At 44.0% G+C, this 25,477-nt stretch overlaps 1 protein-coding gene across 1 annotated transcript; it reads left to right on the top strand.

Moving 5' to 3' along the window:
• The first annotated feature begins 2,027 nt into the window (after positions 1-2,027).
• On the top strand, positions 2,028-21,118 carry LOC146805933 (zinc finger MYM-type protein 1-like). The gene is made up of 2 exons (XM_085623830.1): positions 2,028-3,799; positions 21,052-21,118. Exons 1-2 carry the CDS (start codon positions 2,028-2,030, stop codon positions 21,116-21,118), a joined length of 1,839 nt encoding a protein of 612 aa, XP_085479956.1.
• Positions 21,119-25,477: the final 4,359 nt, after the last annotated feature.

Genomic DNA, 25,477 nt, shown 5'->3' with positions numbered 1-25,477 from the left:
TAGTGTTACCTGCATCGAGAGTCGAGACCATCGCATTAGCTGGGAAAACGTGCGCAGAACTGCGTCGTTTTAATGAAGAAACCTTATTCTATTTGGCTTCGCCACAACAGTGATGTGGTGTGGTGCTATGATGAATTGAATGACTTTGTTAATGGAAGTTATTATTTATGTATGAAAACAAGGCAGGCGGCCGCGCTACAACCGCACTCCTTCTCATAAAATTAAACATGCAGCCATTCAGTGATGACGTTATTTCCCCAGAACATATCCGTATGGTATGCGTCGTGCTATGAATTGACTTTGTTAATGTTACCAGAACCCCCTGCCTGGGTCGGTCGGTAAGCCTGAGGCACAGCTCTTCCCAAGGGTGTATGAACTTCCTGGCAAGAACCAACTTGCGTGTGGCTATGGAATCTGTGAGCTGGCAGCGCTTTTCGTCCGTGAAATTTGGCACAAACCAGGCACATGTATATTTAAATACAAAAATGAAAACTGAGCAGTTTAGGCCTTCTGTCTTTCTACAGAATAATTTCAAAGCCTGTCAACTTTCTCCCATAGTAGCCTGTGAAATTAAATTTTAGAAATGTATGCAGTTCGGAAATAGATTTTGATAAAGATATATGCCTGGCGTCTGCTCTCTAATAAGCAATAGTGGTGGACCGAGATTTGCAAGAGTCGAGCCCATCGCGTTAGCTGGGAAAACGTGCGCTGAACTGCGTTGTTTTAATGAAGAAACATATTCTATTTGGCTTCGCCACAACAGTGAAACGACGTGGGCCTGCTGTAGTATGTGTTTTTCGAGAATATGCAAGAATCCCTATGTTTGTTAGGTAAGTCCAATGTAATGAAACCTAAAGAGGCCTCATGCAAGGTGCATTAAGCATGCCTGCGCCCCCAGGATATTCCTATTTTCAACTGTTTTTTCACCGTCTGAGTATATACAGGACTGTAGGTTTCAATTGTGGTGCAGGTCCACCATGTCTCAGGAGAAGTGCCACAGAGCACTACTCCGTGACTGCCTATATTATTTCATATGCTTCCACCACAGACCCCAACGTCAATGTACATGAAACCTATAAGAATGCATTTAACCCTATATTACTGAGAAACCTACACACCGCAGTCCCTGTGGCGTTGAGGCATCTGGTTTTGATGCAAATGTGAAATTAACAGCTGCTTTCAAATTGTTCAAGCTGTTCAGTGGTTTCTGCTGTGTATCCAGTGGACCCTATTCTCAAAGCTTACGTCCTTTTTACCTTTTCACAGGCACCAGGGAGGAAATCAGCAGATAGTTTAACAGGCAGCGGAGAGTAAACCAGCAGAAGGCTTTTCAACAGGCACCAGAGAAAATCAACAGATAGTTTGACAAGCACCAGGGAGGAAATCAACAGATAGTTCGACAAGCACCAGGCAGAGGAAAACAACAGATAGTTTATCAAAGAAACTACAGGCAGCAGAGTGGAAATCAGCAGAAAGCTTTTCAACAGGCACCAGAGAAAAACAGATAGCTTGACAAGCACCAGGGAGGAAATCAACAGATAGTTCGACAAGCACCTGGCAGAGGAAATCAACAGATAGTTTATCAAAGAAACTACAGGCAGCAGAGAGGAAACCAGCAGAAAGCTTTTCAACAGGTACCAGAGAAAATCAACAGATAGCTTGACAAGCACCAGGGAGGAAATCAACAGATAGTTCGACAAGCACCTGGCAGAGGAAATCAACAGATAGTTTATCAAAGAAACTACAGGCAGCAGAGAGGAAACCAGCAGAAAGCTTTTCAACAGGTACCAGAGAAAATCAACAGATAGCTTGACAAGCACCAGGGAGGAAATCAACAGATAGTTTATCAAAAGAAACTACAGGTCAGGCAGCAGAGAGGAAACCGGCAGAAAGGTTTTCTACAGGCACCAACAGGAAATCAAGAGATAGTTTGATAAGCACAAGGAAAGTGGGTGTCCTCTGTTAGGTGATACATCTATAATCTAGTTTAGGCTTTCTTTGAACTGTTCATTTTATTGTTTGTCAAAATGAACACAGTTGACAGTTTACTCACAAAACCATTTTTGGGAATGACACACGAAGATAAACTTCGGGTGAAAGGACTTGGGCCTGATAAACCTGAAATAAACATTGAACAGTCTACAAAAGACCGGGGCAAGGGTTACACACGTAGATTTACACGGAGCTGGTTTGATAAAATGGAGTGGTTAACTGCCAGCTCTTCTAAGAATGCCTTGTTCTGTTTCCCCTGCTTGCTCTTTGGGGGTGAAGTTAGCTGGACTAAAACAGGAGTTACTGACCTTAAACATCTGGCAGAAAAAATAAAGAGGCATGATTCCAGTGAAGCCCACTTGACCAATGTATTAAAGTTGTCTTTGTTTGGAAAATCAAATATTGCACTACAGTTAAATGAAGCCTACCGCAAGGGGGTAATCAAACACAATGAGGAGGTTGATAAGAATCGTTATATATTATCCAAACTGATTGACTGTGTAAAATTTTGTGGAGCTTTTGAATTGGCATTGCGCGGCCACGATGAAACTGAACATTCCCAAAATCCTGGCGTCTTCAAAGGGCTGGTTGATTTTGTATCCAGTATAGACAGTGCAATGGAAGCGCACTTAAAAAGTGCAACTGTATTTAAAGGCACTTCCAAGACAATCCAGAATGAGTTGCTTGACTGTATGCTGGAGGTAACAAAAGAAACTATTGTACAGCAAATAAGAAGCACTGATTACGTAGCTATCCAGGCCGATGATACAACTGATGTCTCTACCAAGACGCAGTCAGTACTTGTTTTCCGCTACATTGATGGCAATTCCAAGGTAGTAGAAAGATTTTGGTGCTTTTCGAATCTTAAAGATTCAACTGCAGATACAATTTCAGCATCTATTCTTAATGAACTTGAACATATTTTCCCAGAGCACAGTGGTAAAGGGAAGCTAATTGCTCAGAGCTATGATGGTGCCAGTGTCATGCGTGGTGCCTCTGGTGGAGTTCAAAAAAAGATCAGAGACATCTATCCAAATGCGCACTATGTCCATTGCTATGCCCACCAACTAAATCTAATCATGGAACAGGCTGCTTCAAAAATAACCAGATGCAGAATTTTCTTTAAAGAGTTGGGTGGTATTACTGCTTTTTTTTCCCGTTCGCCAAAACGGACTGAAGTGCTTCAACAGATAGTGGCAAAAAGAATACCGAGAGGGTCTGCAACTCGCTGGAACTTCAACATCCGAGCTGTCAATATAATTCACGAACACAGGGGTGACCTTTTAGAATGCATGAAATCTATTACAGAAGACCATACATTTGATTCCACTTCGGTGTGTGAAGCTAAGGGCTTTACCAGGACTCTGGAAGACAGGGAGTTTCTATTTTTTCTTTATTTGTTCCACGATATAATGCCACACGTCAATTTGTTGTATGAGCAATTACAAAAACGAGACATTGATACTGTATCTGCCCAAAAAAACACTTCAGCCTTTATGATCAGCATCAACAAAGTACGAGAATCCATTGATAATTTGGACTCTGAATTGCCAGATGATTCTCGATTTACAAACCGCAAACTACAGATAAACACCTTGAATCAGGAAGGAAAGGAAGTATGCGACATTATTGTGGTGCATGCCAAGGAGCGCTTTGCATTTACAAGGCATCTAGTCAGTGCAACACTACTGGATAGTGGCCTGTTTCAAAAACATAGCAAAAATTTTCCTACTGCCGCACTTAATGAAACAGTGGAGGCATATCCAATGCTAATTAAGTCACGATTGCGCACTGAACTATCAATCCTGTATGGAAGACAGGACTTTCAGCAGGCTACCGGTGGTGCCATGGCTTTATATATATTCTTATGTCAAAACAACTTGCATACTTCTTTTTGTGAGACTCTTAAATTGCTGAGAATTGTCATTACGACACCTATGACAACATCTGAGGCTGAAAGATGCTTTTCCACACTGAAAAGGATAAAAACATTTTTAAGGAACACAATGACCCAAGCTCGACTTAATGCATTGGCCATGCTGTCAATGGAAAAAGAACTAATAAATCAGATTCCAGATTTTAACAAGAGAACGATTGAAAGGTTTGCTCACATTAAAGAACGGCGTGCAAACTTTCTGTACAAATAGAAACCATAGAAATGCATGTGGTGCTGTGAATCATTGGTGCTAACAAATATAGTTTTTGTTTACTTCTTTGTATTGCAAGCAGCCATTCAAGTATACTGCAGGTCCAGGAACCTATGAAAGCAAATGCACCAAGTGTTAAGTTTATGTTTCAGTACCTTGCATGACTTGAGAGTAATTCAGACATATCATTATAAAGCCACATAAGCTTAGTGTTGTTTCAGGGTATTAGTTAATGCATCTCTCTCTCAACCTTTTTACAAAGTTCCCCAGCAAACATGACCCAGTTTTGTGAATATCCTACACTCTGGCAAGCTTTGCATTAACATTCAAACTATAGCCTGACACACTGATACCATGCTCCTTCCATTACATGCTTAAAGATGGTGCATACTGGGCTACAGTCAGTCTTGTAAGAATTTCAGGATATTGTTTATTGGTTTCATCTTTATAATCAGTCCTGATCCAGGTATTATAGTCAGTCCTGAAAACAGTCTCGTTTTACAAACTTTTGCTGTAATGCAGTGCCCTTTAGGAATAACAATTGTCTTCTGGCTATTCGTTAGATGAAGCTGTAGTTTGTTTGCTCTTTTCCTAATTGCAAACTGATACACTGTAGTGTTGCTGTGTGGTAGAGGCCTGTAGAATCCTGGACGTATATTTTTTTAACGATCTCTACCACTGACCATCATGGACTGATACTGAGTGGATTTGTTAATAATATTACTTCATTTATAATGATAGGGTTCATTTCTGAACTGAAGAGCATACTAGATTTGACACTATTGCATATCTTTAGATCTACTCATGACTCATTACCTCATACTTAATACTCAACACAAACACACCATAAAAAAATTCAATTATTTTAAGGCGGCAGCACTTCATGTTCATCAACTCCATTACTTTAGCAGAATCTGATGCGAATTGCCATCTGCAGTGATGCAACATCTGTAAGGGAGCACATATTTGCATGCAAGGAGTCTGAATGTTGGCTCATTTCACTTTCATAAATGATATAACCATGTTTGTTTTCTTGTTGGAACATATAGAGTTATCTACTAGTAATATTTTGTTGGTGGCCTCATGGGTGTAAAATAATATAAATGTGTGAACCCATACAACTTTGAGAAAGTTATGTTTCTTCCATGCACCAATGCATATTTCATGTAAATATACAAGTTTTTTTAAGTACTGGTTCACCAGACACTTTAGCAGTGATGTACAAAGTATTTAAATTTAAAGTATATAAAACATACTTCTTGTACTATTAAACCTTCTCTACACAAAGGTTTTGGTCATCTTCCTGCTCCTTATAAATTTTTTTGAAAGGATTTTACCATGCTTGATTGTTTAAATGTAAATCTATATAAAGCATTCTAAATTACTGTTTGAACAATTGGCTTTGGGGTGAGGGATATTTACGTTTCGTCTTTCAACTGTAAAGCTAGCCGGCTCAAAGTTTGGTTGACAGTCTATAAGATTGGATTATTTTTTTCTTCAAATGAATATTTCTATCTGTAGCCAATTATATCATATGAAGATTTCATTCACCTCCTGTGTACTTGGCTTTGAACAAATGATTCATAAAGGAAACAGACAAGCACAGGTAGGGGAAACATTTTATGTGTTGCATGCATGTATATATTTTATCTCTGTATGCTTATGTGTTTTTTGTTTATACATGGTGCCTTTATGCATGCTATTGAGTTCCAAAAAATGAACACTAACCAATATGAGATTCAATTCTATATGGAAAAAGAAGGTATTTCACTCTGATGGGCTACCTTGAATGCAATTTTATCTCAAGTAGCCACTTGGTCAGTAGACAGATCCAACCTATTTATGCAACATTGTTAAAATTAATTGTGGTTTATTGCAATTTAGAATGGTTTATTCATGAGGCCTTGGAACTGATGATAGTTTTAGGGGAGGCAGTGGCCTGTTTCTGTTAAGCACAATGGCTTCCGAAAGTCTTGAAAATCCACCATTTGGCTGCTAATTTTTCAAAATTTTCTCGGGGGGGAACCCCCCCGAACCCTCCGTAGGTGGTTCGGGCTCGCTCACTGCGCTCGCTCGCGCGCCATTCGACACCAAAAATTTTCAGCCCACCACTTTAAAATCTCACCAGCCGCCACTGCTGTAAGGAGAGGCCAGTCCCTCTCCACACTCTACTACACACACCCATCATTACAGAGAGAGGTCTCAGCAAAGGGGACAGTACCTCTACACACCATACTATGAACACCCATCATCTGAGAGATAGGTCTGAAAGAAGAGGCCAGTCCCTCCCCACACCCTACTATGCACAAGTATCATTACAGAGAGAGGTTTCAGCAGATAGGCCAGTCCCTCCACACACCCTACTAAGCACACCTGTCATCTGAGAGAGGGGTCTGAAAAGAGAGGTCAGTCCCTCTCCACACCCTACTACACACAACCATAATCTGAGACAGAGGTCAAAAAGGAGAGGCAAGTCCCTCTCCACACCCTACTACACACAGCCATCATTACAGAGAGAGGTCCCAGCAGGGAGGCCAGTCCCTCTCACCCATCACTGTGAGAGTAATGACACCTCAAAAAAAGATTGCTGGGGACATGGTTGAGGTCAGAGTTACAATAACTGAGCAAATAAACAATTTCTATTGAATATTTATCTGGTTCATATGCACACACATTTTACAATGATTTTGCAAACTGAACCATATCCTCTTGTGTTACAATAAAAAAACAGTCTTTTACTAAAATAATGTTTGAACACAACATATATTATAAAGTCATTCTACCATACATAAACTCACAAAATTATTATTATTTTTTCTTAAACCCTAGAAATTTACTGAAAAAACAAAGGTTAAAATAACATTATAGTTAGGTGAATTTGTAAGCGTGAACTTTAGCGTTTTGAACTAGAAAAACGCCGAAATTCAGCAGTTATAGTTAGGAGTTTGCGCCCCGCCATGCTTATGATCTCACATATGACATGATAGCATAACTGATGACATCATCCAAGCTCTGTTTTCCCACAAATTACTGTATACATTTCTATGGTTTACATAGCATAGTTCACATTAACAATCAACCACAAATATATGGGAAACCCTCAATGGGTAAGGTGTTAAATCTGTAAACAACCCAAAATACTGAATTCCAATTCCAAAACAACTACCCTACTGTAGCAAAGTAGGATCTGCTCTTATGGTTACCCCCACTTTTTTGCCTGCTTTCTCCCCTAAATTGGTCATGGTAAGTACATCCCAGATTGGATACTGGTGTACCGTTATAAGGTCCTAGTATATGGTACTGAGATCCCAAGGCATAGGTTCACCAATGCTTCCCCATGGGCTGAAGCATGTATTATGCCATCCATGAGAGACCACTCAAATTGTAACTACAGGCCTGCCATTGCAGCCTGTGTAAGCTGGTGCTAGCACCACTTACGACGGATATAGGTTTCACTATATCTAAGGTTACTGCACTTAAAACCTAGAAGTCACCCCTAAAGCAGGCCTTTCAATCCTGAAGGCAGGGTGCTCGGTTATAACTGTGAGGGTGCCCCTGCATGAGCAAGAAACCGCTATAACCTTTGGAGTCCATTCTCCCGGGTTGTAAGTGCATCAGCCATTATGATACATAGAGTGGCTATGCGTCATTACGAGATGACCATATCTAAACTGGCTATAACGAACCCTGTCATATTTGGATTTAAACATGTTGGAATCATACCCCTTGTAAAGCTCCTTCGGGAGGCCCTCAGTGCTCCTGGTACCATTCTTCTAGACCCGGACAGCACAACATGGCTGTTGCCAACCAGAGACACGATTCTGCCCTCCTGCTGCTGAGCCAAGCTTGAGCAGGGGAAGGCAGAGCAATAGGTATCCTATCACAGGGAGTTGTGACCGCCTCCCAGACAGGGTTTAGTGTATTGGGGCTTGGTGGGACGCTTGCAGCACCCCTCACTCTGCTTGAGAGGCGCATTTGGCGCCCTCCTTGCATAGTCCAGTTCAAACCAGCTCAGGGAGCCATTGGCTCCCGCTCTGGTGCGAACATGGACAAAGGACATGGGAGTATCCTCCCCACTGTCTGACCCCTCCCCGACCCAGGGCTTACCTGTAGGTGGGTCCCTAGTTTTGCCGTGGGACAAGATTCATATCAAGACACCACTTCTTTGATCGTCTAGGCACTCTGGACTTGGCTATGGGTATTGAGACTGCAACTGGGAAGACTCCAGCTGCTCCTGATCTTGTTGTCCTGTTCTTCTGTTGCAATGCCCGTGCCTGTGCTCCATACAGGAATCTTCCAAGGCCTGTGGACATCCAAAGACACCTGAAGGAATCTCCCTTGAAGTGAAGGAGTCACTTCCCTGCATCTGCAGGCACCGCAATGAAGCTAACCGGTCTGCTGATCCTGGGCTCCCAGGGACTACGAAATGCTCAGCAACACAAGTGGTGGTTCCTCACATCCCTCAATGCCTGCCCTGTCCTCTCAAGTTTGAGGCCAGTGTCCCTCGTCGGAGCTACAGGAACTGAACCCTTGTGCACAGCGTCGACTTGACGTTGCAAAGGCTTGTTTGCTTCCTTCCACCAAGATCTTCGGGCTCCAAGTAGCCCCAACCGCAAGCATATCCTGTGACCAAGATCTTTGTCCTCACCAATCATTTGCTTCGTGGGCCTGCATCTTTGGTGAGCTGCTCGAGGTCCTCTTGCGACTCCAGTGCCTCCGACCTGTGGGTCCTCTTGAGGGTCTTCTTTGAATTCAGCGGCTCCCCTGATTGCTCGGGGCCTGCTCTGACTCCCCTGTAAGTCACCTGAACCTAGCTGGTCCCGACACTGCACCTTTTTTGCTTCCAAGTTGGTTGCAGTTACCAAGGCTTGCTTGTGCTCCTGATGGACACCGACCCCTCAACTCTTGACATTCGACGTGTGGCAGCTCATGAATAGCTCCTGGTCTTCCACAGAATCACCTGGTCTGCACAGCTGCAGCTCCAAGGTCACAGTCAGCTCTCCTGCAACACCCAACATCAGTGGGCATTAATCTTCCGTGACTCCTGGTCACTCCTGAGTGGCATAGACTCTGTCCCCTCTACTTGCAGGTACTTCTCATCTTGAATCCACCTTTGGGTTCCACCGGACACTTTCACCTTCTCCAGCAGCGGCATCTTCTTGAAGTCCTCCATTGAGTTCAACAGTGGTTTCCAGAGCCACTTCACACCTATGCACCCAGCTCCCCTTGGGTAGGTATCCTGGTTCCTTGGATATCCACGGGTGTGGTGGCTCTCCAACCTTCAGTCTTCCATGGCTGTTTCTTCAGGGTCCACTAGGAAGGGTCCTACTTCTTTAAAATTGCAACTGTGACTTACCCATTGACTTTTATTGAGCCTGCGGTCCTGTTCCCACTCTGCACACAGCCTCTGTGGGGTTCCTGGTTACTTATTTCGGGTGGTTCCTTGGGTCTCCAGCAATTCTACGTCTTCTTGGTATAGTCTTGACTTGAGTCGTAGTTTGCATACCACTATTTTAGTATATGGTTTGGTCTCTCCCTGGCGACTACTGTGTATTCGTGCTTCTTACCTGTTTATTTGCAAAGTATTGTGTGCATTGTGTATATCTCCGGGTAGGAGATATTTGTTTGTGTTAGTGAGTGTCTTATAATAAATACATATTTTTATAAATACACTGTGTGGTTCATTTTCATTTAATCTAAACCAATAAGATTATGCTCTGGTAAAAAAGCTGCTTTACACTCCTTCTGGACTAAGCCTGAAGGCTGCTTTACACGGCTACCACTTAGAGAGCTTTCTAAGGTTGTCTAAGACCACTAAAATCAGCATAAGGGTTGTTTGGATTAGTGCAGGGTGCCCAATTACATAAGTGTGCACCATATACTAACCCAGCTTCTCACATTGGTGTGCAGCGGTTGGGATTCAAGCATGCATTGTTTTACCAGAAAATATTGGTGTGGATTAATTGAAAAACCATCACTAATATTAGGCACATATAATACAGCTTAGAATAAGTAAATTCTACTGAACTTAGGGTTGGGTAGTTAAGGGTCTAGGACAATGCTTTCTCCAACACCAGAGAGTTTAGTTTTCACTAGGGTAGATAGGTGCAACCCCTCACTACACCTAGAACCATGTATTTAGTTGGGGATACCAGTGTACCCCAGTCTGCTAAGTACAGTGGTCTAAAGTTTTAGGAATTAAGGACCCTGTGTAGCCTTAGAAAGATAAAGACAGATGGCAACCACGCCATTAAGCTGCTCTTAGAGCTGCTACATCAGGATAATGGCCATCCTGTAGAGGAAGAAGAACAGGATAATGTGGGTGGGAATACTAATAGAGAGGGGGCACAAGGGGTTCCCACTGATGATCTCAATTCAGAGTATGGGCAGGGGGAATGGAATGATTCCAACCTGCCAAACTCTGACTCATCAGGGAATAGTGCAGATGGCACCGAGGACATACCCTTTGTTCCTCCTGGGAGAGTCCAGAGTAGACCAAGGAGGTCTAGGTCCTCCTCTAGAAAATCTAATGCTTCAGGCACTTCCATAAGGACCTCCATATCTAGTAAGAGGCACAACTCAGGGAATACCAAATGCTCAAACTTGAGAAAGTCAGACTTAAACTCAGGAGATATCAGTTGGCCCTTGACAAAGAGTCGCTGGAAGTACAGAAGACTAGGAAGACATTGGGACTAGAGTCCCATGGTGGCAGCAACAGTGTCCCTAGAATCAGAGAAACTTCTTTTGACAATAGGATCCTGACCAGGACAGTCCCTCGTTACCAGAAGGGGGATGATATCCATAAATGGATCACTGCTTTGGAGAGGGCCTGCAAAGTTCAGAGGGTCCCTCAAGAGTGGTGGCCAGCTATTGTGTGACTCTCCTTTGCTAACAAAGGTAGAGATAAGCTCCTCGCTGTTAGAGAAGAGGATGCTGACAATTACTCAGCACTGAAGAGTGCTCTCATAGATGGGTTTGGCTTAACCACTGAATAGTATAGAATTAGGTTCAGAGACACCCAGAAGGCACTCACCCAGGACTGGGTAGATTTTGTAGACAGTGCTATTAAGGCTCTGGGAGGCTGGCTACATCCTAAATAACTGTCAGAACCAACTTTTGCAGCAGTTCCTGGTGGACTCTGATCTGACTTCTTCCCAAGAATTGGGAAAGAAAGCAGACAAATGGGTTCACACCGGGGTTAAGCAGAAAAACCATGGTAATGGAGGTGACCAGAAGAAGCAAGAGTCTTCTAAATCCCAGGATAAGGTTTGGGACAAAAGTAAAGATAAAAAAGAGTCTTTACAAGGGCCCCAAAAACCTGCATCTGGGGGTGAGTCCCAAAATTCCAAGAAAGGCAAAAAAAAAACTTGGTGCTACATTTGTAAGGTACAGACCCAATGGACAATGGATGCTGATTGTCCAAAGGCCAAGGACACTCCTACTACCAATGACTCCTAAGGGACCAGCTCCCCCTAGCACAAGTACAAGTGGTAGTACAGAAACCAAGGGATTTGTGTGGTTAACCTTGGATTCTGAAATGGGTTGGACTTAGTAAGAACTCTAGCTCAGGCTGTTCTAGTCTTTGATGGTGGCATATACCTTGCCACCTTACTGGTAAGTCCCACTAACTTGGGCAAGTACAGACAACAGCCTTTGATCAATGGAAAAGAAGAAATGGCTTACAGGGGCGCAGGGGCCAGTATCACTATGGTGACAGAGAAACTTGTGTCCCCTAAATAGATCATACTTGGACAAATGTACCAAATCACCAACGCTAGCAATGTCAGAACTGACCATTCCTTGGCAGTTGTGAACCTCAGCTGGCGAGGGGTAACTGGTCCTAAAAAGGTTGTGGTATCCCCAGACCTACCTGTAGATTGTCTGTTGGGCAATGATCTAGAAACTTCAGCCTGGGCTGAAGTAAAGTTCAGGACTCATGCAGAGATGATGGACATCTCTGTCAGTGTTTTTGATGTCCCCAAAGCTCAGGCTAAGCAGCTCAGCACTGAAAAAGCACTGATCCTGGAACAATGGACCAGGTGCTTCCCAAGAGAAGGAGCAGAAAGGGTAAGGATTTATCCTCCTCATAAACTCCCAGTGAAGATCAGCCTTCTGAGGGAGATGATCTCAGCCCCTGTGAAGGTACTGTCCCAGAGGAACTTGGGCCTGACCAGGCAGAGTTCTTGGGGGCAGGGGGCCCTTCCAGGGCAGACTTGAGTTTGGAGCAGCAGAGCAGCCCCTCTCTTGAACTCCTCAGACAGCAAGCTGCTGCTGAGAAAGCAGGAAATATCAGTGGGTCCCATAGGTTCTATTGGGAAGATGGGCTTCTGTACTCTGAGGGTAGAGACCCCAAGCCTGGTGCCACCAGGAGGTTGGTAATACCCCAGAGGTTCAAAGGTTTCCTCCTCTCCCTACCACATAATATTCCTCTTACAGGGCAAAGCAAGACTTGGGACAGGCTTGTCCCTCACTTTCACTTGGGCAGATAAACATTGTTTTTATTGAGTTGATACTTGGACAGATAAAGACTGTATTTGTTTTTAACCATTTTTATGTGCATCATATGAAAAAGGATAATACACATTGTGAAATGAGTATACGTAAATTGTAGTGAAATGTTTATAAAGTTCTGAATTGTTACACAACTCTGTGGTCAAAAGTTTTTTGATTGACTTACTGATGACATATTTTTTAATGTAAAGTAAAATGATAATGAGATATTGTTTTTTCGATATTGTGTACAGAATTGATGTAAAAAATGTATAATCTATTTTTTAAGATAATACAATCAGAAATAACATAAAGTGTGGAATAAAGATATTTTTATTAAAGTAAAAACGTGTTCTGATACTTAAATACTAGGGATATCCTTTTGGTTCAGTGATAACTTAAAGTGGTACTTTGAATGCATGTTGACACATAAGGGAATTTCTTTTGTGAACAGTAAAAAAGTTCCCGGTCCCTTTTGGTCCTATCAGGGTAACTCTCTTATTTTATTGAGTTTTTAGTGGATGGAGTAGCCTTTGCAGGCAGCCTCACTGACCAACAGCAAGCTGATTGTAGGCAAGTGCTCAATCAGTACAGACACATGTTATCCCTGACACCCAGTCAAACCACCTGGTGTAACCATGAAGTGGACACAGATCACAGCCTGCCTGTAAAGAGTAAAATCTACGGACAGCCTGACCATGTCAGGGATTGCATCAGGACAGAGGTCCAAAAGATGCTGAAATTGGGGATCATTAAGCCTCCCGTAGTCCTTGTTCCAAAACCTTACACCAAGGGTGGAAAAAGAGAGATTAGGTTTTGTGTGGACTACAGAGGTTCAATGCAGTCACTAGGACTGATGTCCCTCCTATTCCAAGGATAGATGAACTTATAGATACTTTGGCCTCAGACAGTTTCTGAGTACATTTGACCTGACTGCTGGCTACTGGCAAATCAGACTAGCTGAGGTTGCTAAGCAAAAACAGCATTTTCAACATCCAGTGGACATTATCAATTTATTGTAATGCCCTTTGGTCTGAAAAATGCACCTACCACATTTCAGAGGCTGGTGAACAAAGTTCTCACAGGCCTGGAAAGCTATAGTTCGGCATATCTGCCAGACAGGGCAGAGCAAGGTTTTGTTCTTGGTGCCACTTGGTAGGTGCAGGCCAGTTTCAATCATGGGAGAGCAAAATCCAGACCACTGTGGACAGGATTGCTCCCACTACCCAGACTTAGGTCAGACCTTTCTTAGGCCTGACTGGGTACTACAGAAGATTTGTCAAGGGATATGGGTCCATTGTGACTCCCCTGAATGATCTTACACCAAAGAAAATGCCCAAGAAAGTTTAGTGGACTGTAAGCTGTCAAAAGGCATTTGATGAACTGAAGCAGGCCATGTGCACTGCTCCCATACTGCAAAGTCCTGACTACTCTAAAACGTTCATTATCCAGACAGATGCATCTGAGATAGGGGTAGGGGCTGTGTTATCACAACTAAATGCAGAGGGCCAGGATCAACGAGTAGCTGTTATCAGCAGAAGGTTGACCCTCAGGGAGAAACGTTGGTCAGCCATTGAAAGGGAAACCTTTGCTGTGGTCTGGGCCTTGAAGAAGCTGAAGCCACTCACTTCATTGTTCAGACAGATCACAAGCCCCTCTTATGGCTTAAACAGATGAAGGGTGAAAATCCCAAACTTTTGAGATGGCCCATTTCCCTACAGGAGATGGACTATACAGTGGAACATAGCCGTGGCGTAACCATGCCACAGCAGATGGATTCTCCAGATATTTCCACTTAGAAAACAAAGCCTCAACTGGGCAAGGTTTAGTCTCATCTCCTTACATTTGTGGGGATGGGGGTTGTGTAGGAAAGTAGGATCTGCTTTTGTGGTTACCCCCACGTTTTGCCTGGTGCCATGCTATTTGTAACTAGTCTGCCTGGGATACTACAAATCAGGACCCCAGTCCCTGTGCTTTTTCCCCTAAATTGGTCATGGTAAGTACTTAGGTACATCCCTGATTGGATACTGGTGTACCCTTATAAGTCCCTAGTATATGGTACTGAGGTACCCAGGGCATAGGTAAAACAGATGTCCCCCATGGGCTGAAGTATGTATTATGCCACCCATGGGAGACCACTCATATTGTAACTACAGGCCTGACATTGCAGCCTGTGTAAACTGGTGCTTGCACCACCTACGACAGATATAGGATTCCCTATATCTAAGTTCACTGCACTTAAAACCTAGAAGTCACCACTAAAGCAGGCCTTTCAATCCTGAAGGCAGGGTGCTCGGTTCTAAGTGTGAGGGTGCCCCTGCATGAGCAGGACATCCGTACAACCTTCAGAGTCCATTCTCCTGGTGCATCAGCCATTATGATACATAGAGTGGCCATGTGTCATTACGCGATGACCATCTCTAAACTGGCTGTATCGAACCCTGTCATGTTTGGTATCAAATATGTTGGAATCATACCCCCACACAGTAAACAGTGTGGGAGGTATGATTCCATGCACTGTAAAGCTCCTCCGGGAGGCCCTCAGTGCTCCCGGTACCAGTCCTCTAGACCTGGACAGCACAACATGGCTGCTGCCGACCAGAGATACTATTCTGCCCTCCTGCTGCTGAGCCAAGCTTGAGCAGGGGAAAGCAGAACACACAGGGAGGTGTGGTTTAGTGTATTGGAGCCTGGTGGGAGCGCTTGCAAGCGCCACTCACTCTGCTTGAGGGGCACATTTGGTGCCCTCCTTGCATAGTCCAGTTCAAACCAGCTCAGGGAGCAGTTGGCTCCTGCTCCGACACGAAACTGAACAAAGGACATGGGAGTATCATCCCCACAGTCCGACCCCTCCCCTAGGAGGGACCTGAATTGTCACAACCCTTTCCTTAGGGTACTAAAGGGCTTACCTGTAGGTGAGTCCCTACGTTCGTCGTGGGACAAGATTCATATCAAGACACCATTTCTTCTTTGACCATCTGGGCACTCTGGACTTCACTGGACTTGGCTCTGGGTATACTCCCGCTGCTCCTGATCTTGTTGTCCTACTAATTTGCTGCACAAATGTGCCTTTGGGCAGGAGAATCGGCGCAAAAAACAAGTGAGAAAGAGAGGTGTGCCCACCTCTGCCAACAACCACCCCTCAGGTGGGGGAGGCGAGGTGAAGCACAACTCCCAGTCCCTGCCATCTTGCAGATGGAGGGACCCAGCCAACCACGGAGAGGCATATGCCCCCTCCCACTGGAGGGTGGCATAATAGGGGGTGTACCCACCCCAGGGAAGGGACCAATTAGTCCCAACCTTTTACCTACCTGTAACACCCCTAAATCTAGTATTTAGGGGCACCCCTGTACCTTGCTTCCTCAAACAAGAAACCAGAAGAAGAAAAGAAGAAGAAGGACCGAACAGCCGTCCCGAAGCTAACAAGAGGAGGACGCCCACTGACTTGGCCCCAGCCCTGCTGGCCTGTCCCCACCTCAAACTTGCTTCAGCGAACTCCTGCTGTGTCCTGTAGTCAGCAACCTCGAGAAACCCAGAGGACCTGCCTGCCTTCAATCCCAAAGACTTTGTCTCCTGTGAACACCGGATTTGTTCACCAACAGACTCCAGCTCCGCAAGGATGTGCGAGTCCGCACCACTCTGCACCCGACGCCCGAGTTCGAGTGGCCCAACACCAAGAGGAGGTCTTCCCAGCGATCCTGACCCGAAATCTGGTGATCCCTGACCTGCCTCAAGCCTCCAGCCAACATCTGCAGCCTAAATCCGGAAGGTCCCCCTAACAGCAACCAGGAGCTGGTAAGAAGTCCGACCCTAAAAGGCACCCTTGCACCTGACGCCCCACGGCCTTGGGTGGCCCAACCGATGGTGCCTAACCAGCCCCCAGCATCCCAACATACCTCTCCAAATGGTGGTCGCACCCAGAAGACCTTTGTCCCTAATCTTGCAGTGCTTCTGCAAACCAGAGACACCCCATTGAAAGCTAGAGGGCACCTGATGCCAAAATAGCATTCTGCACCCAGCCGCCCCAGTGCCGCTGAGGGTGGACCTTTTGTGCTGGCTTGAACCCTCATTTGCCCTGAGCTTAAGTCCAGGAGTTTTGCTCCCACAACCTAGTGGCCTGCTCATCAGCAGCCACTAACCGGAGGCCTCCCATCCCCCATTGGATAACATTGGACCCTAGCACTCTGCACCCGGTAGCCCTAGTGCCGCTGAGGGTGTAACAAGAGTGCATCCTTGACCCTGGGGGATCCCTGAGTCTACCCCCAGAATACCAAATCCTACAACAAAGTACTTACCTGTTAACGGATAACACTATTTTCTTCGATAGGAGAACATTTACTGTTTTTCTGTGAAAAGTGTTTGTGTGGAGTTGGAAAATCTAAGAAAACCTTTTAAAATTGTACTAAATAACAAAAACACTTTTACTCACCTGTTTACAAGAAATGTCCCAGTGCAGTATCCAGGTATACTGCACTGTGTAAAGAAAAGTAATCTGCAAAGTAATCTACTGGTCATTTTTCTAAAAAGCCTAAACGAAGTATATGTACTGTATTTCCAAAGCATTGCACTTTCAGTAACAGTACTGAATTCAAAACAAAGTGCATATACAATTGCAATCCAAACTGTGTTACAACTGCATTACAACTGTAAAGTATGTATTGCTTACCTGTACCAGGCTTGCTTGGTTCTAGAAAATAAAATAACTAAAAGAATATTTTTATACAAAAACAATTGGTCTGAAGTTCAGTCTTTGAGTGTGTGCAATCATTTGCTGACTGAGTGTGTACAACAAATGCTTAACACTTCCCTCTGATAAAGCCTTACTGCTCGACCACACTAACACAAATAGAGAGTGAGGTGCTATCTACTTTACCTCTGCCTACCTTTTGGGTTCCACTGGACTCTGTGCACACTATACCTCACTTTGGTATAGTATATACAGAGCCAGCTACCTACATTGGTGGATCAGCGGTGGAATATACAACTTTGCATTTGTTGGACTAACTTGGTTACCACCTGATCACACGACAGAATTTGTCTTTAGAATTCTGATTTTTTCAAATTGGCATTTTTGCAAAATTACTAGAAGGCTTGTTAGGCCCTTGGTTAAGTCCCTTGAGAATTTTAGAAAAATAAAAAGTCACTTTAGCTAGGGATAAGAGGGGTTAGAGGTTTTTTTAACTATGTCTCTTAACAAGAACCTAGCTGTTAGTGAAGATAACCATAATGACATAGAGGACAAGGTTGAGGAGCTTGACCTCATCCCTTACCTTCACTTGTCTTTCAAAGAGGTAATGGCCCTATTAAATTAAATCATGCAAATCAGGTAGCCGAGTGCACTCCTGTTTTATCATGTTTGTGTTGTCTTCAATTTCATTTGGTTTTAGCGTGCGTCCCGGGTCCGTGGTTCGCCCTCCTACCACGTGGAATAGTAAATCAACATAAATGTGGGAGCGTCATGTTGCTCCCTTGCCGGAAGCACTGCTTGTATTGCCCATTGCAATTAATTAAATTCGTTATTTTTCCTTTATTCGAATTATTTCAATGTTTTCATTGTTTTGTTCCATTTCATTCTGTCACATGAAAAGTCATTTTATGTATTTTTAATTCTAATGCGGTAGACGTGTCCATCCGGACCTCTTTCTTCTAAAGCAGGAACTATACATAATTCATCCTCGATAGTGAATAATTTCCAATGCATTTCGGGCCATGTTCTTGCCCTTCGTCAGGGATTGACTACAAATGTAAATAGCAGCAATTAAACTGTATGTTTATACGGACATGAATTATACTAGCTCAGAAGTCACTCATTATGTATTCGTTTTCTTAAAAAATGCTTGAATCGGCGTCTTCCCTCTAGCTAATCAACATAAAAGTCAAATGAAATGACTCTCCCTCCTTTTTTCAGAACACCAATTTGTAAAAAAACATTAGACTGTTAACCCCACTACTTAGATTCATGGGTTCTATGGTGCCCCTCAAAACCAACCTTGTAGAACTCCCCTCATACCTGTAATGCGTATAGTGGCCTCATTCCTAGTTTGTTGAACTGTCTATCTACTATCTAACACCTGCTTTCCTTTTACCCACGTTAACCATGACTCCTCCCCTGTATATTCATTGGTCATAACCGTTTTACTACAAGACCCATAATTCACCTCGATAGATTAACATTACATTAGAGCTTCCACCAACTAGATTACTCCGCCCACCCTTGCGATGTTAATAACTACGCCATTTCATAAGATATATAATGAGCATTTCTCAAATGATGTACATTTGTTATAAATTGCAAAAACTTAAAACATAAGGTATAAACATATGCTGTTCAATTAGTTCAATATAACGATATACCATCCACCATGTCCGTTAACATGGGAGCAGTTCAATTTAACTCCCTCCTGAGAGGAGAAATGGTTTGACTTGTGACCATCCCATTTCTTTTTCTTTTTCCTTTGTAATGTGGGTGCAACTTTGAAGTAGGGCTGAAAAAGTTCATCATGCAACATACAGTTTAATTGCTGATATTTACATTTGTAGTGAATCCCTGACGAAGGGCAAGCACATGGCCCGAAATGCATTGGAAATTATTCACTATCGAGGATGAATTATGTATAGTTCCTGCTTTAGAAGAAAGAGGTCCGGATGGACACGTCTACTGCATTAGAATTAAAAATACATAAAATGACTTTTCATGTGACAGAATGAAATGGAACAAAACATTGAAAACATTGGAATAATTCGAATAAAGGAAAAATAACAAATTTAATTGTGGTACATTCATTGCAATGGGCAATACAAGCAGTGCTTCCGGCAAGGGAGCAACATGACGCTCCCACATTTATGTTGGTTTACTATTCCACGTGGTAGGAGGGCGAACCACGGACCCGGGACGCACGCTAACCCCAAATGAAGACAACACAAACATGATAAAACAGGAGTGCACTCGGCTACCTGATTTCATGATGAACTTTTTCAGCCCTACTTCGAAGTTGCACCCATGTTACAAAGGAAAAAGAAAAAGAAATCGGATGGTCACATGTCAAACCATTTCTCCTCTCAGGAGGGAGTTAAATTGAACTGCTCCCATGTTAACGGACATGGTGGATGGAATATCGTTATATTGAACTAATTGAACATGATATGTTTATACCTTATGTTTTAAGTTTTTGCAATTTATAACAAATGTACATCATTTGAGAAATGCTCATTTGGGGCCATATGTAGGTAGCATCACATTTACTGATTCATAAATACCGAATTTTACCGATTCGGTATTTATGAATCGGTAAATGTAATGTAGGTAACCAATCGGTAATTATTACCGATTCGGTAAATATCGGTATTTAAGAATCGGTATTTACTGAATCGGTAATAATGCATCCCTTCCCATTCATTCCTATGGGCCTGGAGGCCCATAGGAAAGAATGGGAAGCCAGTTACCATTACCGATTCGGTAAATACCAAATCAGTAATAGGGGAGGCATTACCATGGGTGGCAGGGTGTCACATTGACACCCTGTTGCACCCCTGATTTTTGCATGTGTGCACATGTGGCGCACATACATGCCCTAAGGTCATGTATGTCTGCCACATTGCACTTTTCAAATAGCACAAAAATTGCTTTTTGAAAGTTATTCGTCATTTACCATCAACTAGTAGTTGGTGGTAAATAACGAATCCAGACACCAATGATGCACTCACTTGAGTGCCCCCTACATAGCATTTCTGGATTCGGTATTTACCGAATCGGTATTTTACCGATTTCTTAATTTCCGAATCGGTAAATACCGAATCCAGAAAATCTGCCATCTACATCGCAAATGCCTAAATACCGGTCGGTAACGGGATATTTACCGAATTTCGGCGGTTACCGACCGGTATTTGGCTTCCTACATGAGGCCCTTTATATCTTATGAAATGGCGCAGTTATTAACACCGCAAGGGTAGGCGGAGTAATCTAGTTGGTGGAAGCTCTAATGTAATGTTAATCTATCGAGGTGAATTATGGGTCTTGTAGTAAAACGGTTATGACCAATGAATAAACTGGGCAGGAGTCATGGTTAACGTGGTTAAAAGGAAAGCAGGTGTTAGATAGTAGATAGACAGTTCAACAAACTAGGAATGAGGCCACTATACGCATTACAGGTATGAGGGGAGTTCTACAAGGTTGGTTTTGAGGGGCACCATAGAACCCATGAATCTAAGTAGTGGGGTTAACAGTCTAATGTTTTTTTACAAATTGGTGTTCTGAAAAAAGGAGGGAGAGTCATTTCATTTGATTTTTATGTTTATTAGCTAGAGAGAAGACGCCGATTCAAGCATTTTTTAAGAAAACGAATACATAATGAGTGACTTCTGAGCTAGTATAATTCATGTGCGTATAAACATACAGTTTAATTGCTGCTATTTACATTTGTAGTGAATCCCTGGCGAAGGGCAAGAACATGGCCCGAAATGCATTGGAAATTATTCTCTATCGAGGATGAATTATGTATAGTTCCTGCTTTAGAAGAAAGAGGTCCGGATGGACACGTCTACTGCATTAGAATTAAAAATACATAAAATGACTTTTCATGTGACAGAATGAAATGGAAGAAAACATTGAAAACATTGGAATAATTCGAATAAAGTAAAAATAACGAATTTAATTGTGGTACATTCATTGCAATGGGCAAAACAAGCAGTGCTTCCGGCAAGGGAGCAACATGACGCTGCCACATTTATGTTGACCTATTAATATTAAAAACATAACCATGGGGTCCCATTCCACCAAACAAAAGCTCCAGGAGCTGTTGGCTGGGTATGCTAAGGACCACCCATTTGAAGATGGTGAAGACCAATTAGATGAGGAAGAAGATGGAGGGGATGAGGATACAGTCCAACCTCTCCCCCCACACTTCATAGGGAGAGAAGGGCCCCAGTGGCCCTGAATAAAAAAATCAACCTCTCTGTACCTAGATCCCACACAGGTGGGGCAGGCACTACTGGGGACATTGAGGACAGCCTCAATGAGGAGGACAGCCTTTTAGCAAGGTTGGCCAAAAGACTGGATCTAGAGACCAGGTTGCTGGCTCTGGAGGGAGAGAGAGAGCAGAGATGGGCCTAGCACCCATCAATGGTGGCGGCAATTTACTTAATAAGGATAAAGAGCAATATTATGATCCTAAAATCCCCAAAGGGATTGTCCCTAAATATGAAGAGAGTGATGATATCACAAAATGGTTCACAGCCTTTGAGAAGGCCTGTGAAATGAGAAAAGTGAAGAAGTCACACTCCTTTGGGAACTGTTCTCTGGTAACTACAGAGACAGACTACTGACCCTTTCTAGGGCAGATGCAGATCTCATGAAGAAAACTCTGATTGAGGGATTTGGACTCACAACTGAGGAATATAGAATTAGATTCTAGGGGGCCCATAAAACCCCAAACCAGTCATGGGGAGAGGAGTTGGCCTAACGGCTAGGGCGGTTGACCTCGAATCTGGGGAACTGGGTTTGAGCCTCGGCAATGACGCTGAACACCCTGTGATTCTGGGCAAATCACTTAATCTCCCCGTGCCTAACAAAAATGAATGTGTCCTCATGTAATCCAACTGGTGCTGCGTAAAGCGCTCTCATACCCGATTCGGGTCAAGTTCGCGCTAAAAGAAACTCTATTAAAAAAAAAAAGAAATCAAAATCCTGGATTTACTTCATAGACTACTCAGTTAAGACACTAGATGGTTGGTTAACAGGACACAATGTGCATGGTTTCAATGGAATTTCCAATCTGTTTATTGAAGAACATATTTGAAGTATTGCACTAATGAAAAGTTACTTAGAACTAGGTCTAATTTCTCCCCAAGAATTGGGAAAAAGGCAGACCATTGGGTCAAGACATGGGTGACTAAAACAACCACTGAGTGTGACCAACAGAAAGGGGTTACAAAACCTCCCCAGGGGAAAGGTGGTGAGAATCCCCAAGATAAAAATCCTGGGTCTTCTAAAGGGCCCCAAAAACCTGCACAGGGGGGTGGGTCCCAAAACTCTTCCCAGTCCAATAATAGGTACAGGGGAAAGAACTTTGATCCTTTAAAGGCCTGGTGTAACAACTGTAAGAAGTTGGGACACTGAACTGGAAATGCTGCTTACCCTACCAAGAAGCCCCCTAGTCCTACTACAGCTACTCCTGGTGTAGCATGTCTCCAGATGGGATCAACAGTGTGCCAAGAGCCAATCGGGTTGCACACTGAAGCAGTTCTGGTTTCAGAAGGGGAAGTTGAGTTTGCCACCGTAGCTGTGTAGCCACCCAACTTAAAGAAGTATTTACAATACCCTGGGATTAATGGAACTAGAATAGAAGCTCTGAGGGATACAGGTGCTAGTGTCACTATGGTGAGAGATACACTGGTTTTCCCTTAGCAATACTTGATTGGGAGAACTTACCCAGTCACCAATGCTGAAAGTGTTACCACTAACCATTCAATTGCTATGGTGACATTAGACTGGAGGGGGTTACTAGCCTGAAGCAGGTAGTAGTCTCTCTAAAGCTTCCAGCTGCATGTCTGCTTGGCAATGACCTGGAAACCTCAACATGGGCTGAGGTTGAACTGAAAACCCATGCCGCAATGCTGGATATCCCTGAGATGGTGTGTGTAAAACCAAGCTCACAGAGCAGAAAATAAGGTGAAAAAGCAGCGTTGGAGCCTGAAAGTATGGCCCAACCTTCCAAGAGGAAAGGTAAGAAGACTGGGAAACCAGCGTCTGTACACCAAAAGGATCAGGAACCCTCTCCTAAGGGAAAGGACTTGGACACCCCAGAGAGAACTGAGCCCATGGAGCTTGACCCTTACCAGGTTGAACTGTTGGGCCCAGGGGGACCCTCTAGGGAAGAGCTGTTCCTTGGGCAGCAGGACTGTCCAACTCTTGAAAGCCTGAGGCAGCAAGCTGCTACCCAGGAAAAGGGAGCTATCAGTGGTACCCACCGAGTTTATTGGGAGGAGGGACTACTTTACACTGAGGCCAGAGACCCCAAACCTGGAGCTACCAGGAGAGTGGCAGTGCCTCAGAAGTACAGGGTGTTCTTACTAACATTAGCTCATGACATCCCCTTAGCTGGACAAACCTGGGAAAGGCTAGTTAGCCACTTTTACTGGCCCCAGATGTCTCAGAAGGTGAAGGAGTTTGTCAGCTCCAGTGTCACCTATCAAGCCAGTGGCAAGACAGGTGGCCACCCAAAGGCCCCCTTGATACCACTACCAGTGGTTGGGGTTCCCTTTGAAAGGGTAGGTATGGACATAGTGGGTCCACTTGAACCTCCCACAGCATCAGGAAACAAATTCATTCTAGTGGTAGTGGATCATGCCACTAGGTATCCTGAGGCAATTCCCCTTAGGACTACTACAGCTCCTGCAGTAGCCATGGCCCTCATTGGTGTCTTCACCAGGGTAGGGTTTCCTAAGGAGGTGGTTTCAGACAGATGTTCCAACTTCATGTCTACTTACCTAACGCACACGTGGAAAGAGTGTGGAGTGCAGTACAAGTTAATACTCCCTATCACCCACAAACCAATGGTCTTGTTGAGAGGTTCAACAAGACATTGAAAGGCACGATCACGGGGCTCCCTGAAAAACTCAAAAGGAGATGGGATGTCCTCTTGCCATGCTTGCTTTTCGCCTACAGAGAGGTGCCTCAGAAGGGAGTAGGGTTTCCCCCTTTGAAATTCTGTTTGGCCATCCTGTCAGGGGACCACTCTGTCTTGTAAAAGAGGGTTGGGAGAAGCCTCTCCAATAACCAAAACCAGACATTGTGGACTATGTGCTTGACCTAAGGTCCAGAGTGTCTGAGGGCATGGAAAAAGCATCCAAGAAGATTGAGGTCAGCCAGGAGCTTCAGAAGCACTGGTATGACCAAAAAGCTTCACTGGTAGAATTTCAACCAGGGCAAAAGGGGTGGGTTTTAGAGCCAGTGGCACCAAGGGCTCTCCAGGACAGATGGAGTAGCTCTTACCCCATCTTAGAAAAGAAAAGTGAGGTCATCTACTTGGTGGACCTGGGCACAAGCAGGACACCCAAAAGGGTGATCCATGGGAACCGCCTTAAGCTTTTCTATGACAGGGCTGACATCACCATGCTGATGGTGACTGATAGGATCAGCAGACAGAGAGTGAACCTCTCCCTGACCTCCTTTCATACAGCCCCAAAGATGGGTCAGTGGATGGAGTTGTTTTGTCAGACACCCTCGCTGCCCAACAGCAGACTGATTGCAAGCAAGTCTTGCAGCAGTATGCTAAGCCCTTTTCCTTGACCCCTGGTCAGACGAACTGGTGTACCCATGATGTAGACACTGGTGACAGTTCACCTGTCAAGGACAAAATCTATCGACAGTCTGATCAAGTCAAGGAAAGCATCAGAGCTGAAGTCAGCAAGATGCTGGAGTTAGAGGTTACTGAACCCTCTGAGAGCCCCTGGGCCAGCCAAGTGGTTCTAGTCCCCAAACCTCATCCACATGGTGGAAAGAGAGAAATGAGGTTCTGTGTGGACTATAGAGGGCTCAACTCTGTCACTAAGACAGATGCTCACCCTATCCCAAGAGCAGATGAGTTGATAGACAAATTGGGTGCAGCCAAATTTCTAAGTACCTTTGACTTAACTGCAGGGTACTGGCAAATTGGCATGGCCCCAGCAGCAAAATAAAAGACAGCATTCTCCACATCTGATGGGTATTATCAGTTTACTGTTATGCCCTTTGGTTTAAAGAATGCCCCTGCCACCTTCCAGAGGTTTGTGAAGCAAGTCCTTGCTGGATTGGAATCCTTTAGTGCAGCTTATCTAGATGACATTGCTGTCTTTAGTTCCACCTGGCAGGA

This window comes from Triturus cristatus, chromosome 8 (genome assembly GCF_964204655.1).
Source record: "Triturus cristatus chromosome 8, aTriCri1.1, whole genome shotgun sequence".
Classification (NCBI taxonomy): domain Eukaryota; kingdom Metazoa; phylum Chordata; class Amphibia; order Caudata; family Salamandridae; genus Triturus; species Triturus cristatus.
Note: the sequence above shows the minus strand (reverse complement) of the source record. Positions and strands in the feature narration are given on the sequence as shown.